We start from the raw sequence: 20,876 nt of genomic DNA on the forward strand, positions 1-20,876 counted from the left end.
AGAGAGAGCACCTTCAAACATAAAATGTACAACTTTATAACACAAGAGGAAGCATCTTAACCAGTCCTTCACTCTACAAAAAGTATTGAAATTGAGCTGATTAATTTTGACCCCCAAAAAACCTACTTCAGCTGGGGCTTTGAAGTTATTCAAAATCCTAAAGTTGCTCTTCACTGACCTTTGATTTACTAATGTCCAAATACCAGAACTTGACATGTCTGTTGCCCACGGTAACGAAAGATGACCCATCCGATAGAAAAGCAACTTTGCTGACCTGGAAATACACAATGAAGAAAGACAATTCTATAAAAAAAAAATTTAAAAAAAATCCTATTAAGTCTATATAAATTACACAATGTTAAAAATCACTGATAGTGATACATTCTCCCAGAAATCTTGCAGTTAAGCACAGCTTCGGAAAACAGTATACTTTTCTTATGATTTTTCTGCTCTGAACTGGACAGCACAGAATCCATGGCAAAACATTGATTTCAGCCCCCTCTCCACCCCCTGCTGGAGCGGTCTCGAAGGACCTCTGACTGTCTGTGTAAAATGGTTTTTTTTGGTCAAAATACAAATTGCGTATATTGTTTCGCTTTGTTTTGTTTTGTAAATGGCTGTGAGCTCTGGTGAGAATGGGGCGAGTAATAAGTGAACATTTTTATTATGATAATTATAAAGCTGACCTTGCTGGAGACTTTGTTGGAGGAGACCTTGTTGCCAGTCCTCCAGTTCCACACGTTGACCATCATGTCATGTTGTGACCCTACGGACACAAGGTACTTTTGCTGCGGAGAAAAGGCCTGCAACACAACAAACAGCTTTCAATGTTAATACGGGGTGCATACTGTCATTGTTTTCATGAATTAAAAAATAAAGCATCTCAATAAGCAATACAGGTTTGAGACTCTGCACATTTTTAACCTCAAACTCTGACGGTAGCTCATGTACACATATCAAAAGAGGGTTTTAGACCTGGACTGGGATAAGTTCTGCTACTGATTCATCCACGAAGGCGTTCAGGCTGTGATAGGAAGAGGTGGTTCATACGATTACTTTTCCTGTGCAGTGTGCTTCTAATAAAATAACCAAAAGCATGTTTCTACTGTGATGCCACAACCAAAGTTTGAAGGCATATTTTGGAACTAAAAAGAATAGCAGTAGGAAAAGAAGGTTAAGTAGTGGTGGTAGGTTGTTGGGGATGGGGTGGAGGGTGGAGGGTGGGGCAGAAACACACACTGGCGGAACAGTAAAAACCTCTTTTCATGGTGGAAGAGACATTTTCTACAATCATTCAAATGATCTGATTGTCTTGCTCTTTTCTCTGCTTTCTCAAATTTGATTGTTGTGTTAGCTCTTTTCAAATTATTCAATTCCACTTTTAACAAGTTTTTGGTCTGTGTGACTTGAAGCTTACTTCAGCTATGACCACAAAAATCTCATACTGACTTTCACTTTATAACCATGCTTCATATGCCAAATGCATGTACCATAATAAAATGCACAACAGTAATGCGCCAGTATCACTCACTATAAATAGATTGCCCTGATCTCAACTTGCAGTCTGCCTGGGCTGGTCAAGACATGTAAATTGACCCCAAACATGCCTGAAGTGACCAGATAATCCACCAACTTTAATCCCCACAACTACAGGGTCGCACTAATGAACTGAGCCTAACCGATGATAAATAAATCCCTGCGCCTTGAATATGTGCACGATATAAATTGCATTAAAACATTTTTTAAAAATCCCTGCGCTTAGAACTGTACCCACGGAATACGCGCGATATAAGCCTCATATTGATCGATTGATTGATTGATTGACGTCCTGGTTCAACATACCAGCTATGACAAGTGAGCTAATCCACACAGTGTGACAGTTCTTTATCATGAAGGATTCCTAACTCACCGCCAAATCCATCCCACCCTTATGAAGCCTCTCTCTCTTCTCAATGAAAATTGAGTTGGGTGCCTGTGGTAGTAAAGAGGTAAAGGACCTATCACAGGCGCATGTCGAGCAATCATTTACTTTAGGCCAATTTTTGTTTGGTACACAGTGTGACAGTACTTCATCATAAACAAGTCTTTGCTGCTAAGTCATCCCCCCACACTTTCCCCCCTACCCACACTTTCCCTCCCCCCACACTTTTCCACATCCATATTGAGTCAGGTGCCTGTTGCAATAAAGATGTAAAGGAACTGGCCGTAAATTTGACAGCTTCACCTGCCGAACTTCTCACCTTGACCTGAGGAGTTTTCTCCCCTGTTGCCGGGTGTTTTCTCCAACTCTCTAATGACACACAGGCTTCTAACCATGATTAATCATGATGAGCTTTTGATGGCGGGCCGAAAACCGATCAGGTTGAGGCAGACCATGTAATAGGAAGGTAGTAAAATGCGGAATGTGGTGAGGACAAAATGCAAAACACAAGGTAAACCGAAAGGTAGGATGTACAGTGAAAAAAAAGACAAAAGCTAAGGTGATGGAATGGCATGTGGCTTGGCAAAAAGAAACCAGGCAGACACCCAGAGAGAAATAGAGAGAGAGAGAGAGAGAGAGAGAGAGAGAGAGGAGAGAGAGAGAGAGAGAGAGAGAGACACACACACACACACACACACACACAGACAAACAGAGCAGTAATAGTACAATCAAAGAGTGGTAATGTAGGAAGACAAACAAAGTCTGTTGTCACTTGAGTTTCGCGGTTGTCAGTACTACACTAAGCATGTAAGAATGTCAATCACGAAGTATGCAGCAGTTTCTCTAACCCTCTCCTTCCCCCCCCCCCCCCCCCTGCACCCCAACCCACCCCCCCCCCACCCCCACCAACACCCTCCCCTTCACCTCACACCTTCCCCACTCTCTCACAGTGATTGATAACACTGCATCTGTTTTGACTGAAATTCAGGAGAGGGGGGAATACGCTTATTGAAACTGGGGAGAATCGAGGTGAAAAGTTTCCCAAAATAGAAATGTTTTCTTATTCTGCCCTGCACTGACTGACTCAGTTGCTTGCCCTGGTCTTGCGGTTGTCAAATTTGTCCAAAACGCGCAGGTTTTGTCCAAAGCGACAGTTGTGACTTGCCCTTGGCACTGAGTCAAGTCACATTTGTTGCCACATTAATCAATCGTTGCCTTCTTGCTTCTTTTTCTTCTGCTTGATTACTTGCTTGCTTACATGAAACAACAGTTTGTTTCATCTTCTCATATAATCAGATTTCTGAGACTGACGGACTGAACTTTAATACATACTGATATATGTTTAAGGCACCTAAAGAGAGAGAGAGAAAGAGAGAGAGAAGCAAGCATTGCAATCAGACTTGTTTTTCGCAGGCTACAAGAAGAAGACCACACAGCCAACACAAACGAACAGAAAGACGACCGGTACAGGAACTGTTCGAGCGGATGAACTACCTGAAACCTCAAACTGGCAGCTCTGTCATTCACCTGTGCACATATTCGCCGACAGCATTAAGCACGCAATCTTGTAATGAACACTTTATTACAGCCAAAACCGCAGACATCTTAGCTGTGTGTGTAAGTATATATGTGTACGTGTGTGTGGTGGGGGGGGGGGGGAGGGCGCACGTGCGCGCGTGCGACGGTGTGCTCGCGCGCCCTCGTGTATGTGTGTGTGTGAATGAGTGAGAATTCGCGCGTTCGGTTGCTTACATGTCTCTGTGTACATGGACGATAATGAAATCATCTGTATCCGTGTTATTTTTAATGTATGTACCCCCTCCCCCCTCCACACACACTCCGACTGACACCACTGGAGCATTTCTTTGCCAACGGACCTCCCACCGAACACCACTTAGGGCAAATGTGCACCCTCCCTTCCCCCTCTCTATCTCCATCTCTCTCTGACCACGTGCTGACTACTAGCATCACCGTCTGTTCCCAAATCCCAGCGTAATTCAACGAGGGAAAAGTTTATGTCTGGGAATGCCGACTATCAAAGCCTCTCCAAACACCTTGAGTTGCTCCATAAGCACACCGGCGGTTGGAGGCTTGAAACAGATTGAAGCAGGGAATGGTACGGAGGCTCCGCGCTCAGAGGGGTTAGTGTTCAATGTTCAAAGAACGAGTGTATGTGTAGTCTCTGCAAAAGTGTGCATCTGTTGACACGCAGCGCGACGGCGCATAGCGTCTGCTGAAATGGATAGCTGTAGGTATGAGGGGAATTAACCATATCCACATATCGAGACTCTGGGAGTTACTTCCCTTGTTTTAGGAAGCAAACACACACAAATGCTGCTAACAAACGCTGTGCTTGGGGACAATGTAAAACGGATGATAGGTATCCTGAACGCTGTGTTGGCGTGAAATTCATCCCATTTGTGAAACCGGGAAAGCATCTGTACCATCTAGATCGCTGCCTTCGCTGGATAAAAGCCTGCAATCGCCCAGCTTACCAGTTGAACGTCAACACAATCAAGTCGTACACGTACATTTGCAGCAAGGTCAGATCTCGCACGACTTTGATTCAAGGCCTATTGCTAATTTTTTGATGGTTTGGTCTCAGTGTCACAAAAATATGACGATCTAATCAATCACTGATTTAAAAAACAAGTATGTTGCCCTATATCCATTGACATTCTTAGTGAAATAGATCTATTTGAAATAGTATTTCACTGCCCCGACCGGCGAACTTGTTGCCGGCTGTATTGAGCTTGTGTGTTCGTGTAGGCTTACTCAAAAAGTCAAAATCACAGTCGTCTCCAAAACAAGCAATAATCAGAGTTGGGGGGAAAACATTTCGTTTGTTCAGTTTTGTTTTGTTCTTGATAGTTTGTTTATCTCTCACACACACACACACACACACACACACATACATACATACACTGAAACACACGCGCGCACGCACACACATTGCACTGACGTACGCGCACATACACACACCTACTGAGATATGCCTAACATACACGCACGCTTGCAAACACACACATAATACGCAAACGCTGTTTAATTTCCTCAATACAAGGCGAAAGGCACACACACACCACACACAAATAAACACACACACGCAGTCCCACACACACACACACACACAACCCTCACACACACAAATAAACCCACACACGCAGTCAAACCCCCCACACACACACACAACCCTCACACACACAAATAAACACACACACGCAGTCCACCCCCCCCCCCCCACACACACACACAACCCTCTCTGACACACACACCCGCCCAACCCCAGCGTCCAACTCAACTTTCACCAACAACCATACCCTACTCTCACTATCGCTCTCTCTCACACACACACACACACACACACACACACATACATACATACATACACAAACACACGCGCGCACGCACACACATTGCACGTACGCGCACATACACACACCTACTGAGATATGCCTAACATACACGCACGCTTGCAAACACACACATAATACGCAAACGCAGTTTAATTTCCTTAATACAAGGCGAAAGGCACACACACACCACACACAAATAAACACACACACGCAGTCCCACACACACACACACACACACACAACCCTCACACACACAAATAAACCCACACACGCAGTCAACCCCCCCACACACACACACACAACCCTCACACACACAAATAAACACACACACGCAGTCCACCCCCCCCCCACACACACACAACCCTCTCTGACACACACACCCGCCCAACCCCAGCGTCCAACTCAACTTTCACCAACAACCATACCCTACTCTCACTATCGCTCTCTCTCTCTCTCACACACACACACACACACAAGCTCACGCAAGCACAGCCACACACACTCACAGCACGCGCATACACACACACTGACACACATCACACACAGCACGCGCATATACACACACACTGACACACATCACACACACACACCCACACACACCTTTCGCAGTTCGCTCACAGTTCTTCTCTTTTCCATTGTCGCCATCTTCGAAGCTTGCTTCGCTTTTCAGGGGAGATAACCCGTTTATCACATTCGCTGCTGACTTGTGGGTCAAGTCTATTGGGGCAAGGTGTGCACAGCTTTTTGCCAAGGCCTCTCAAGTTACCTGATCATTTATTTTTTTAATATATATATTTTTTTTTAGGGAGGGGGCATAATTGAGGAAAAATCATGCATTTTTGCACATACAATGCAGGACAGCAGGAACGATAAAGTCAGAGTTTACTGTACAATAAATCACACAAAAAAGTATGGGAAAGTAAGAGAACGGCATACTCCAGCGACAGCTTTCTCAGCTGTCTCGAGAGCGACATTTTCAAATTAACTGTATTATCTCAAGCATAAAAAATCCCAGTGGCGGTGTATATAACCAAAAGACAAACGAAACACTATAACATTGTTATAACATTGTAGTGTTTCGTCTACTACTGTCGTGCCTGTATATGCTTTGTGGGAAATGACTAGGCAGCTTTGCTAGCAAAGAAGAAAAAAGTGGGAGGGAATTGCCTAGCTAGGAAGCTTGAATCCCAGGAGAAAAATATATTTCTTGTTACAGTGAAGGAATTTATAACTCCTCCGAAAAAAAGTTCCCCTGCTTGTGTGGTTGAATGCATCCCAACTGTTGTCGCATCATGCTCTGCTGCCAATTTCGCTTTTCATCATTCCCCGGTACCTGCATGCTTGCTAGCTTCCCCCCCCCCCCCCCCCCACATTGCGTGTTTGCGATCGTTTTATCAGATCTACGTTTGCAACACCTTAGCAAAAACGCACTATCCAGAAGCACACTCGGTGAGAGTGTGGGGGCGCCAGGAAAAAACAGAAGCACACACAGCTTGTTAGGAGATATCAGATCAATTTTGCCCTGGCAGATTTTTTTAAATTTTATTTGCCTGCTCTACCAAAACAAAACACGCCAGGGGCTCGGATGTCTTAATTAAAAGCAAAGCACACACAGTTAAAAATTCAGTCAAAAAGAAAGGGAAGGGAGGTTTAAGGGGGGGGGGGGGGTGTCTTAACACACATAAAACCAACCCCATCGCTACTCTAAACCCACTAAACCCCCCCCCCCCCCCCCAATTCTCCCCAAGTTCCCCTCGTTTGTTTGTTAGTTTGTTTGTTGTTTCTTTTGCATACATCACAAGAAAGCTAAGCCAAAGATCCAATTAGCCCAACAGAGCAGTCGGGTTGTTTTGGCGACAGCTTCTCACGCTGCCCGACTAGGGCCCTCACTCTAAGCCTACATTTCTAACTGCCTTTTCAAAATTAAGCCCAAAATCATGTGCCAGTAGCCTTTTGAACTTCTAACGACGACTAGTTGTCCCACTGCAGAAAAAGATCACCAGCGCCGTATCCACAGTCAAAGTGCTTAACAAGACGGGTTAACAGAGCCATCCAATTGCATCCCTCATGCGCAGAAAGAGAACGCTTTGTGCGTCACCTCAATAAAATAACAAGTTGCGTGAGGGAAAATTACTACATTTAGTCAACAAACATAACATATCTATATGTTTTTGGAGTCAGGAAACGACAAGGAATAAGATGAAATTATTTTCAAATCGATATTCGTAAATTTAATTTAATCATAATTTTTATATTTTTAATTTTAAGAGCTTGTTTTCAATCCGAATATAACATATTTATATGTTTTTGGCATCAGAAAATAATGAAGAATAAGATGAAATTATATTTGGATCGATATCTAAAAATATTATCTTTATTACAATTTTTAGATTTTTAATGACCCAACTCATTAATTAATTTTTAAGCCTCCAAGCTGAAATGTCCGGCCTTCGTCGAAGATAGCTTAACTGTAATTTCAATCAATTTGGTTAAAAAATGAGGGCGTGACAGTGCCACCTTAACTATCACAAAAAGCCGGATATGACACCATCAAATACATTTATCCCAAAAAAGAAAAAATAGTCCAGGGATATCATCCGAAAAAATGTTCATGTAAAGTTTCATGAAGATCGGCCCAGTAGTTTTCTCGGAATCGATCTACACACACACGCACACATACACACATACATACACCACGACCCTCGTCTCGATTCCCCGTCTAAGTTAAAACATTTAGTCAAAACTTGACTAAATGTAAAAACAAGTCTTTTCTTCCCGCTCAAGAGACAAGTTGCTTTGCGACCCTTGACATAATGCGTCATGTACAACCTACGCCATGTTAATTCTAATTCCTCCAAAGTTTAACCTTCACACTCCGCCTAGTGACTGAACATCGTAACCCCTCCCAAATCCTTCGAGACAGCCTGACGATCTAGTCGACATACAAAGACATTAAATGATTTCTTCCTACAAATCTGATGGACTAAACTCTGTACAGTCTTCAAAAAAGTGCCAGCATCACAGATACACAGACAGACAATTACACAGACAGACAGTCGGACGGACACAGGCACGAAATCATATCCCAAATGTACAACATCACAATCTTACCACTGAGATGAACTTGAGTTCACGGAACCTCAAACAGGTAAACGCAATCGAAAGCACCACCCAAAAAAATCATGTCAACGGATCACGCCAAAACGAAACAAACAAACAAAACAAACAAACAAAAAAACAACGAAAACACACACACACAAAGATACTGACCACACAGTTGATGCCGAACTTGTGTCCGTGGAACTCGGCCACCTGTGTCTTTTCCTCCACGTCCCACACCCGCACTGCTGGCTGGTGACCGCACTGCAACCATCATCATCATCAACACTCATTCCACCTTCAGCAACCATCATCATCATCAACACTCATTCCACCTTCAGCAACCATCATCATCATCAACACTCATTCCACCTTCAGCAACCATCATCAATATCAACACTCATTTCACCCGTTGCAACCATCATCATCATCATCACTCATTCCACCCATTGCAACCATCATCAACACTCATTCCACCTTCAGCAACCATCATCATCATCAACACTCATTTCACCCATTGCAACCATCATCAATATCAACACTCATTTCACCCGTTGCAACCATCATCATCATCATCACTCATTCCACCAGTTGCAACCATCATCATCACTCATTCCACCAGTTGCAACCATCATCATCACTCATTCCACAAGTTGCAACCATCATCAACAACAAAAGCACACATTAACCAAAACAAAATAAAATCCAAAGGTTTCTGTTCAGTTTTAAGAAAAAAAAAGTAAGCATGCAACGACCACTTTCTTTTGTGATTGTTCAAATCTCGTAAACATGATTCCCGAGTTTGGTGCTCCAAGGTCAACCAGTACAACATAATTATGTAGGTTTACTTATAACCCCACAGCCAACTTGTACATACAAAAAGGGTACGGCGATACTTTCACTACATTATTATTTCTTCTTTAGTGTATTTGCTCTGGAGTATCACAAACCGAGAGCAGTTAGGGTCAGGGTTTGGTGTGTGTGCCAGTGAATGGATCAAAGAGAAATTTACTGCCTCGCTCAATGGCAATGGTGTGAAGAATTTTCTCGCCCATTATCTCACGCACTTGTCAACTTGTAAACCTATCGTACCGACCCTTGTCATCGTATTCTGAGCCCTGCAAATACATGGGTAAAGCCACTTGTCGAGAGACTTGGATTGATACAATTGTTTGCGCAATGTTTACCGAGCAATAAATTGTAGGTTTGCCGTCCGTATGCCGGAGCCAAGCAGCTGTTGTCTTCTGTGCCCGTCAAAATAGAATCTGACAACCTAACCTTCAAATTCAGTGGTTCTATTTGGGTTATAGACCACGGTGTCTCATACACTTTCACTGTTTAAACTTACCCTGGTTCCTGGCTTATTAAAAACAGGTTTGTAGACAAGTCGATTCTGTGCGTTAAAAAAAAATTCACAACAAAGTGTTATCAGACTGTCTATCTCTTTATCCTTCTCTCTTTATCGAATGGATACTTTAATCACCCCCCCCCCCCCCCAACAAAAACACCCACAAAACAACAACAACAACAACAACAACAACAACAACAACAACAACAACAACAACAACAACAACAACAACAACAACAACAACAACAACAACAACAACAACAACAACAACAACAAACAAGTCGCGTAAGGCGAAAATACAACATTTAGTCAAGTAGCTGTCGAACTCACAGAATGAAACTGAACGCAATGCAACGCAGCAAGACCGTATACTCGTAGCATCGTCAGTCCACCGCTCACGGCAAAGGCAGTGAAATTGACAAGAAGAGCGGGGTAGTACTTGCGCTGAGAAGGATAGCACGCTTTTCTGTACCTCTCTTCGTTTTAACTTTCTGAGCGTGTTTTTAATCCAAACATATCATATCTATATGTTTTTGGAATCAGGAACTGACAAGGAATAAGATGAAAGTGTTTTTAAATTGATTTCGAAAATTTAATTTTCATATTAATTTTTATATATTTAATTTTCAGAGCTTGTTTTTAATCCGAATATAACATATTTATATGTTTTTGGAATCAGCAAATGATGGAGCATAAGATGAATGTAAATTTGGATCGTTTTATAAAAAAAATATTTTTTTTACAATTTTCAGATTTTTAATTACCAAAGTCATTAAGTAATTTTTAAGCCACCCAGCTGAAATGCAATACCGAAGTCCGGGCTTCGTCGAAGATTACTTGACCAAAATTTCAACCAATTTGGTTGAAAAATGAGGGCGTGACAGTGCCGCCTCAACTTTCACGAAAAGCCGGATATGACGTCATCAAAGACATTTAGGCCAAAAAAAAAATTGTCTGTTTAGGGTAACCCGACCGACCCTATCGATTTGGCGCCGACCCAAAAACTTTTTTTTGATTTCAAAAAAAAAAAGAAAAAAAAAAGAGGTAAAAATGCTAAAAAGAGACATTTGGCGTTTCTTTCTCTCCCTTTCTCTCTGTTTTATTTATACGTTAGTTTTGAAACATGTATTCATCAAATATAAGAAGTGAATGTTCACCCAACATAGCATTTACACAAAAAAAAAAAAAAAAAAAAAAAAAACCCTACCTACCTACCGACCCTACTTTTTTTGGTCATGTTACCCTAAACAGACAATTTTTTTTTTTTGGCCTTATCAAAAAAATGAAAAAAACGTATGGGGATTTCATACCCAGGAACTCTCATGTCAAATTTCATAAAGATCGGTCCAGTAGTTTAGTCTGAATCGCTCTACACACACACACAGACAGACAGACAGACACACACACACACACGCACACACACACGCACGCACATACACCACGACCCTCGTCTCGATTCCCCCCTCTACGTTAAAACATTTAGTCAAAACTTGACTAAATGTAAAAAGAACCCTTCCCCCTTCTTATCCACTGTATTTTACGGCAGTGTGGGTCTATCAAGTCTGTGGTAAAATGGGTGCGACGTACCTCTCCAGTGACGAGGTGCTTGCCATCAGCGGAGAATGCGAGTGAGGTGATGGTTTTCTTGGACACGTTGAAGATGTGCGACTGACGGTTCCTCCGCGGGTTGAACAGCACCACCACACATCTGAAACATCACAACACGTGTTTCTTTGGTCAGTTGTATGCACATTTAGTATACTTTGTTTAGGCATAATGAAATAACAGAGAAACCTAAAAGTCGTATTACAGTTCATGGCTTCAAAAAAGAACAGGGGTGGGGAAGGGGGTAGGGGGTAGGGGATATTTAGACCAGTCTATAGAACTTGTAATTCTCCATTTAGTTTCCTCTTGGGTCTTTACTTCACTACCCCATTTGCCCCTCACCCCACCCCACCCCCCCCCCCCCCCACACCAAGCAAATGCACACAAAACCAATCAATCAATCAATCAATATGAGGCTTATATCCCGCGTATTCCGTGGGTACAGTTCTAAGCGCAGGGATTTTTTTTTATTTTTTATTTTTTTTATGCAATTTATGTCGCGCACATATTCAAGGCGCAGGAATTTATTTATGCCGTGTGAGATGGAATTTTTTTACACAATACATCACGCATTCACATCGACCAGCAGATCGCAACCATTTCGGCGCATATCCTACTTTTCACGGCCTATTATTCCAAGTCACACGGGTATTTTGGTGGACATTTTTATTTATGCCTATACAATTTTGCCAGGAAAATGTCAATCGTGGGATCTTTAACGTGCACACCCCCAAGGTAGTGTACACGAAGGGACCTCGGATTTTCGTCTCATCCGAAAGACTAACACTTGAACCCACCACCTAGGTTAGGAAAGGGGGGGGGGGGGGGAGGAGAAAATTGCTAAGGCCAAAAAAAAAAAATTGTCTGTTTCTGGTCACCCGACCGACCCTAAATTTCGGCGCCGACCCTAAAACTTTTTTTTCCAAACTCAAATTTTTTTTTTTTTTTTTGGGTGGAAAAGGACAGGGTGAGAAAATGAACAACAAAAACGTGTGAAAACGAAAGTCCGCTGACGATTTGTAAATGTGTTGAGTGTCTTGTCTCTATTTATAGTGAATCCAGTCTCTTTGCGCGGTTTTTAAAGTTAGTTTTATTGGTCTACATTTGGGGTATAAAAAAAAAAAATTTAAAAAAAAAAAAAAAAAATCCCGACCTACCGACCCTATTTTTTTTAGCCATGTTACCAGAAACAGACAATTTTTTTTTTATGGCCTAACGCCCTGACCCAGGGTCGAACTCGCAACCTCTCGCTTCCGAGCGCAAGTGCGTCACCACTCAGCCACCCAGTCCAAAATCCCACCCTATGACAAAAATACTTGCAACTTGGATGAGCAGCCCAAAGTATGTCTTGATATCTTCATAAGATTATTCAGTTATAATCTTTCCTTGTCCGTGTGTGTGCGTGCGTGCGTATATATAAGTGTCTGCGTGACGCTTTGATGGTATATTGTCATTAGCTAATAAAAGCCTTATAGACATGTTACAAGACGACAATATTTGCATTATTCATAAAAATGGGAAACATCCCATAAAATGAAGACGGAAAAACAGACAAAACAAACAAACAAACAAACAGACAACAAAGTGTCTGCGTGAGAGAGAGAGAGAGAGAGAGAGAGAGAGAGAGAGAGAGAGAGAGAGAGAGAGAGAGAGAGAGAGAGAGAGAGAGAGAGAGAGAGAAACGAATGGAGTGAGAGGGGGAGTTTGTGTCTGCATGCATCTGTGCATGCGTGTGTGACGGCGTATATGCAGCGTCGTGAAAGATAGTGGGCAGTAATAACAGTAATTTGTGTTTTCACGGTTAACGGGCTCCGATCATATTTATACGCGATCTTGTTTCGCGTACGCAACCATGCATTACTTGCTTTCATCCCACAGAATGCTCTGTATTCATTACCTTCTTCGTCCTCTTGGAGATTTGGGCTTACAAGACTTCCGTTTCTTTTGAATTAGCCCCAAATTATCTCTCATCTTATTCAAAAGAATGAAGCCATTTCGGTGCAGTTTCGTTTAAGGGTATGAGCTCCAAGCAAGCGCGCGCACACACACACACACACACACACACGCTCACAAACACTGAGCAGTGAGGCAAACAGACACTCTCTTTCTTTCTCTATCTCTCACTATCGCACGGACACCCCCACCCCCAACAAACACACACACACACACAAGAGCGCCCGCACGTTCAACTTGTATCTGTCACAAGTAACTCATCATGATAAAACCTGTAAGATTTAAAGTCTTGCTGTTTTCATTCCTGCTCCTTTTCACTTAAGCCGGAATGCGGAATAGCTGAGCTTCAAAAAGCGCCCAGTTCTCTTTATCAAAACAAAAACAAGAAAAACACTACCCCCTTGACTATCCGAGGAACAGTCATATGACGATTCTCACCCCAACCCCAAAATACACACGTATTTTTGTTTGTTCAAGACAGGCAAGGTATACTCAGTGTCATTCAATAACCATCACTTGTTATGCTTTAACATCAAGAACGTTAAATTGCTGTCCCTCCGCCCATGCCCTCTTCAAAGCCTCCCCTACCCTACTGACATCTCTTTTCCATCCGCACACCCCCACCCAACAAATACACACACACGAAATGTTACACGAAATGTTACACACAGTTTCAGTCAATAACCTCTAATTTGTGTGCCAAACTATCAGGCAGTTGCGCTTCAACCGTCAGCCACACTCCAACCCTCAAAACCATATCCCTCATTTCCCGGAATTCACAAAATATCAATTTCGACTCAGAACGTATATGTACATATATAACTCCAGTTTCGTCCAATAATCTCATATCCAAAGACCGGGCGGGGGGGGGGGGGGGGGCAAGGCTCTGTTGAACCTCGAATATCTCCTCCCTCTCCCACCGCCCTCCACCACATCCATCGGCCCCTCATATTAGATGAAGCTCAGAAAGGTATATCATTCAGTATAATCTCTCACTTTCAAGCCTAGATACAGGGTCAGTAACAGCTCCATACACCCCCCCCCCCCCCCCCCCGACTTGCTAACCACCCTCTCTTTCTGTCGCCAGGTTCCGCGTATCACATGTAACATGGAAGGTATACATAGAGCTACGGTTATCCAGTCAATAACCTCGTCTACTCTACCCCAGAAACCGGGACTGCCACACCTCCTCCTCCCCGCAACCCCTACCCACCCCATCACCGTCCCCTCCACCTTACAACACCCTCTCTCTCTCCCCCCCCCTTTTTTTTGTTAATATTACATAAACACAAGAACCGTGCCTTTCATACAACCCCAAGACCACTTCATTTTTTTCCTTTCAGCACGAACACTGTTCCACCTGTGGCATGCAGGTAAACATATAGGTCGACACACACATAGTTGTATAGGTGGGCGTTTACGCGAACAGTACTTTGGTGGGATTATGGCCAGGGCTTGGTCAGCCCCTCCAGTCCCCGAGGACCCTGTTTAAAGTCAACACATAGGTTTCACTCGTCAATACCGCACAGACAGCGCGGGGGACATGCTGAGGTAAGCCGTGAACATGACAAAGCTGTGTGAGTGTGAGTGTCACTTTTACAAGCAAACCAACATCAGACGGATACAGTTCAGTGAAGCACCTGGACACAAGATCAGGCGCGGGTGACACTCGAGTTAAGATGTCTTTGACTTGTTTGCCGATTTTGAATAGTGTCTTGGGCGACATATGAGCGAAAGTTCCACTTTATTTCCAAGAAGAAACTTCCCTTTGTGTGTTGTCCTCTACAACATAATAAATACAACAGGAACCAGAGTTAAACTGTAAATACAATGCTATAGGCTCAATCTAAAACTTGAGATGAGTTAGACCCATACATACCGATCTCAACAAAAGAAGACAGTCTAGAGACTTGCTGCCGCGCGAGCCGAGAAAATGTTCCCTCTTTTCCTTATCTTCACTGCGCTGGCTGCAAAACCCCTCCGCGCGGAGGTGTTTTCAGGCACATCAGACACAGGGTGAAAGAAAACAAAACAAAACCCCAGCATCTTCCTCGACTCAGGCAGATATATAATTAGATCTTTTTATATAGATCTATGACTGAAGCTCACCCCTTACATGTGAATATGAACAATAGGGGCAAAAGAACACACACACACACACACACACACACACACACACACACACAATCACGAATCAGCATTCTCTAAAGGTCCAGGAGTTTACCATGTAAACAAAACCAACACACACGCCAAAGAGCACTTGTTCGGAAGATTTCAGACGGTGATTGGGATAAACTGTTTGTCCAAGCACTCGACACCATTCAGACTGGGCGAGTGAATGTAGCAGCGCCGTGACAGATTCCTCCCTCTATCAGATTAATGCTGGGTGCGAGACTGTCAATCCTCCTCCCCATCCCGACTCACTTTTCTCCCTGTAACGTGAGTATTCAGGAAAGACTTTATAGTATTCTAAAAAGCAACCTTCATGATGTTCCTTCCGAACAGAAACTCTGTGTGTGTGTGTTGTCAACTTTGTGTTGTCAAGACACTGTGTGTGTGTGTGTGTGTGTGTGTGTGTGTGTGTGTGTGTGTGTGTGCGTGTATGTGTGAGTGTGTGAGTATATGTGGTGTGTGTGTGTGTGTGCGCGCGCGCGTCCGGGAAGAGAGAGAGAGAGAGAGAGAGAGAGAGAGAGAGAGAGAGAGAGAGAGGGAGAGAGAGGGAGAGAGAGAGGGAGAGAGAGAGGGAGGGAGAGAGAGAGAGGGAGGGAGAGAGAGGGAGGGAGAGAGAGGGAGGGAGAGAGAGGGAGGGAGATAGAGAGGGAGGGAGAGAGAGAGAGAGAGAGAGGGGAGAGAGAGAGAGAGGGAGAGAGAGACAGAGAGATAGAGAGAGAGGGAGACAGAGAGAGGGAGAGACAGAGACAGAGAGACAGAGAGAGAGACAGAGAGAGAAAGAGAGACAGAGAGAGAGAGAGAGAGAGAGAGAGAGAGAGAGAGAGAGAGAGAGAGAGAGAGAGAGAGAGAGAGAGAGAGGGAGGGAGGGAGAGAGAGAGAGTATGTGTGCGTGTTCTCTCAAAACTTTGTTTTTGTCTTCAAAACTTAGTCTTTCAACATTATGTTGAAAGACTTTTTCGTCCCTCAGGTCAATAAGATGCAAGAATTTTCCTCCCTACCCAGCTCTCTTTTCTCTTGGTAACGTAAGCATCGAAAAAAGCCTACGCGTCAACTACCTGGCACTAACTCTATGTTAGTACATGCACCAACATTTGCCCTCACAATCTTTCATAACCACGTTACCACTTAGATGCAGTATTGTCAATTTCCATCCTCTAACGCCGTTTCCCAGGAAACATAAGCATTTTAAAAAGAAGACATCACATCGACCTTCCATAAAGTATGTCTTTCATTTTTTTTATTATTTAAATGCACAGATTTTCTTTAGAAAAGTTGTTCGTGGTCTCTCTTTGTCTATCAGGTTATTTCCGGGAGTATTTCCCTCCCCTCACCTACTTGTTTTTCTCCGGGTAACGCGGGTGTTACACAACAATGTCGCGACGTCAACCACCAATTTATCCTTGACTGCTAACACCAACTCACCAGTCTAATCATTTATTTTTACTTCGAAATTCTGTTCTTTTTTCCATCAGATTCATGCCATTATACAGTAGTGACAATGCCCCTCCTCTACCCTACTCGCTTTTCCCCAGAGAGCAAAAAGACGACGCGACATTCATCGTTGTCACGATCGGGTGACAGAGACCAAGAAAGCGTCACTCAGTGGAGTGCCTGTTCTGGGTCAATGTATGATAGAAAGCGCCTGTGCGTGATATTGGACACAGCAGAGTTTTTGCTGACAGTGCTCCCGAGCACGGATGTTTTGAAACGCACGAGCTTCACAGTGCAGGTTTCTGCTGTCATAGGGCTGACGGTTTTTTTCGCTGACAGCGCGCACGGGATTTTCAGGGATTGAGTTTCTCGTGTCTTTTTCCTGCTTGGGGAGGCAAAACTGTGTATAGCTGGACTGGTTTGGTGACAAGGTCAGTCACGTGTATTTGGCTAGGTGGTCTGTCAGAGACTCAAGGACGACACACTTGACACCCAGCGGCAGAAGGGGAAGGATCGTATACACAGTTTCTAGAGTATGATGGTTTTTCACCGAGTATTATATTCGGCACTCTAGGGGAACTTCCACTAGTTTTTCCTTTCTCCCTGCCACGTATTTTGCTGAGGACAAGTCGTCAATTTTCCTTCGTCGGCGATGGCTTTCGCATAAGGATTCGACAAGGGGTTCTGGACGGTTTTGGTCACTGTTGACGAACAGAGGCTGGTCCAGGGAGGAAGCGGACTTTGCTTCCATTGAGAGTACAATCATAGGCTTTTGAGGTAATAAATCATTATTTAACGCTGTTGATGAGTCTGTGTTGTGGAATGAAATACTCTCTGTTGTTCTTTCCAGGTTAGCGCATAATTTACTCTCTGTGACGCTAAAATACTAATCTGTATATGGTTTTTGCAGATAGGGAGAGAAGGACGGAAAATGGCCGTTTTGTTGTTGTAAAAAGTCAGTTTTGTGCAGGCCCACGTGCTCGATGAGATATTTAAAGATGACATGTTTTAAGGTGGTGGGTGAGGGGTAGCTGACATGTTTAGTGCACCGATGCTTTCTGTTTGCAGCCTTCCTTCGTTCGTTCGTTTCGTTCGTTCGTTACGTTCCCGTAACATCGGCACGGCTGACTCTGGCGGGAACTGTTGAGGCTACGCTAACCAGGAGACCGGCTAACCAGGAGACCGGCTAACCAGCGGACCGGCTAACCAGCGAACCGGCTAACCAGCGGACCGGCTAACCAGCGAACCGACTAACCAGCATACCGGCTAAGCAGCAGCAGCAGAGATAAAGCTAAGTGCACCATGTCGTACGCACCCCGTTGACCACCGTTGTCTTTTCGTATCTATGATTTCATTGGAGTAGTGACAACGTGGGGTGTGTGACACCTGCACGAACTAGAGCTTTTCGAACAGAACATTCTCATTTCGACTGTATTTACACGGGTTCAGCGTGTTACTATAATTTTCTACATAGTACTGGCATTTTGTCAGTGAACACTGGTTTTTTACGTGTTGAGAACGTAAAAGGAACATATTTTGAGTGAAGGCTCGAGGGAGGTGGAGAGTTTATACATAAACAGGCGTCTGAAACTTATACTTTTGTTGACTCTATTTAATTGTATGCCTGCGAGAGTGGATCGTGGTGTGGTTAGTTAATTAGTAGTAATTAACCGGTTCATAATCACCTTGAGTGATATATTGAAACGTGACACGTGGGGGCCAAGCCGGGATTTACTCAGTTAATTTCCAACTGATAAAGACCCACCAATTAAGGATAACTAAGAGCAGATAATCTCGTCAGTGCTCGACTTATTTTCTGCTTGGTGCTACCCTTTTTTGTATAGTTTTGATCATATACCACACCTTAAGCGATTCACATCTTGCAGGAAATGTAAATTGTAATTTGTGAGTTATTGTATGCGCTAACTGTGATTACTTCCCTTTCCTTTGTTTGTGAATCTTTGTTGTTGTACGTTCAGAGTTTTCCGTTGCAGAGAGCTGAGCGGGGTTAGCGGATTTGTTATTCGTTTTACTCAGTTTTCTCTACATTGTTGTTTCGCATTCCGTAACAGGTTACATTTTCTACCGTCTTGTTTTACTTGGATTTTTCTCCATATTTTGACTTTGTTGGAATTTTGGGGGGGGAGGGTCCGAGGACTTCTGTCCTAACCAAGGCTGTGGGAGACACTCTGTTTCACCGCAAAAAGCAGCCGATAAAGTAGGCCACGGCTGTGGGAAACACTTTGTTTCACCGCAAAAAGCAGCCATAAAGTAGGCTACGCGATTTGTTCTACACCGTTTGGATTTTTCTTCTGCATTTTCTGGTTGCTGGATTTTTGTATCCACCTCTTTCATCACCGCGTGTTCTAGCTATAGCTGCGTTAGACTTACTTTGGTAATAAAGCTTTGCTAAAACTAACCATGGCTACAGGGGGATCTCCGACGAGGAGAATAACTTTCGAGACTCCTGGTAGTGAGCAACCGACTGAGCGAGACGCACGCGTTAGAGCCCGAAGCGTTCTAAAACGCTTAGAAGTAGAACGGAAGGAAGAATTTGAGCGACTGACAAGAAAAGAAGAACGTGACAGACAGGACAAGAAGGACGAACTTGACAGACAAGAAAGGGAACGACAGGCAGAACGAGACAGACAGGAAAGGAAAGACGAGCTTGACAGACAAGAACGGAAAGAGAAAGACGAACGTGACAGACAGGAAAAGAAAGACGAGCTTGAGAGACAGGAACGACAGGCCGAACTTGACAGACAAGAAAGGGAACGGCAGGCCGAACGTGATAGACAGGACAAACAGGCCGAACGCGATCACCAGCTAGAACTAGCTAGGCTGCAGGCCGAGAAGGGTACGCTTACTCAGGCTAGCGCGCCGACGTTTGTTGCCGACCGTACGAGACTGCCGACGTTCGACGATGACAAGGACGAGCTCGACGACTTTTTACGCCGGTTTGAGCGCATCGCATCTGACCAGAAGTGGGAAGAGGCCACGTGGGCTAGCCGCCTTAGCACCTGCTTGAAAGGACGCGCATTGCAGCTCTACAACGCTTTGGAGGACGACGAGGCGAGAGACTATCAGGCACTTAAGAAGGCGTTACTCCAGCGCTTTAACCTGACTGCTGAAGCCTACAGACGACGTCTGCGTAACAGCAAGAGACTGAGCGGCGAGCTGAGTCATCAGTTTGTGGCACGCCTTAACCTCTACCTGCGGCGCTGGGTGGAGATGGCCGAAAAGGACTGGACCGTCAACGACCTTGCCGACCTCATAGTCATGGAACAACTGATGTCCAGCCTGCGACCTGAGGTGGTGACCTTCGTGCAGGAGCACCAGCCCAAGACTACTCAGGAGGCAGCCGACTGGATCAGAGTGCACGAGGACGCCCAGGCGATCTCCGGCAAATCTTCAGGCTCACGGCCAGGAAAAACGGGAAATTCGGGTTCTTCAGGACCCAAGGACGGGAAGGACGATCAGGGACACAAGGGATCGAGTTCCAGAACTGACATCCAGTGTTACTACTGCAACAAGCGGGGCCACGTGAAGAAGGACTGCCACAAGAGACAGGCTGACCAGAAGGGCGTTCACTTCGTTGGCAGTGAGGAGTTCAGGGACGTCACGAGCTCATGCACCATCCCACAACTCTGCGTTCCGTGCTCCAGGAAACATTTCCAGCCCCACTGCAACGTCTACGTTAACGGAGTGAAGGGCGAAGGTCTGCGGGACACAGGGGCAGACATGATAGTGGTTCGGGCGAGTCTAGTTCCAGCTATGGCCTACACAGGAGACAGCATCAGGGTGAGAATGGCCGAGGCATCTCACGCTTACGACTTGAACACGGCAGTGATCAAGGTCGTAACCCCGTTGTTCACGGGGACCATTGTGGCCGTCGTCATGGACGATCCTCCATGCGACCTGCTCATTGGAAACCGGGTTCAGTTTGTGGACGGCGTCACCAGGGAGGTTCCCGTTTATCGGTCTCCCGACG

At 44.4% G+C, this 20,876-nt stretch overlaps 1 protein-coding gene across 3 annotated transcripts in view; it reads right to left on the minus strand.

Moving 5' to 3' along the window:
• The window catches only part of LOC138952902 (mitogen-activated protein kinase-binding protein 1-like), a 154,865-nt gene that overhangs the window by 94,561 nt on the left and 39,428 nt on the right, over positions 1–20,876 (minus strand). For all 3 annotated transcript variants that reach the window (XM_070324653.1, XM_070324651.1, XM_070324652.1), the window contains exons 3-6: positions 11,312–11,432; positions 8,548–8,640; positions 687–803; positions 179–274 (exon numbers count right to left, since the gene is read on the minus strand). In XM_070324653.1, coding sequence (XP_070180754.1) covers positions 179–274; positions 687–803; positions 8,548–8,640; positions 11,312–11,432 — 427 coding nt within the window. The remainder of the gene's footprint in view (positions 1–178; positions 275–686; positions 804–8,547; positions 8,641–11,311; positions 11,433–20,876) is intronic.

The sequence above is a fragment of the Littorina saxatilis genome, linkage group LG17 (assembly GCF_037325665.1).
Source record: "Littorina saxatilis isolate snail1 linkage group LG17, US_GU_Lsax_2.0, whole genome shotgun sequence".
In the NCBI taxonomy this organism is placed as follows: Eukaryota; Metazoa; Mollusca; class Gastropoda; order Littorinimorpha; family Littorinidae; genus Littorina; species Littorina saxatilis.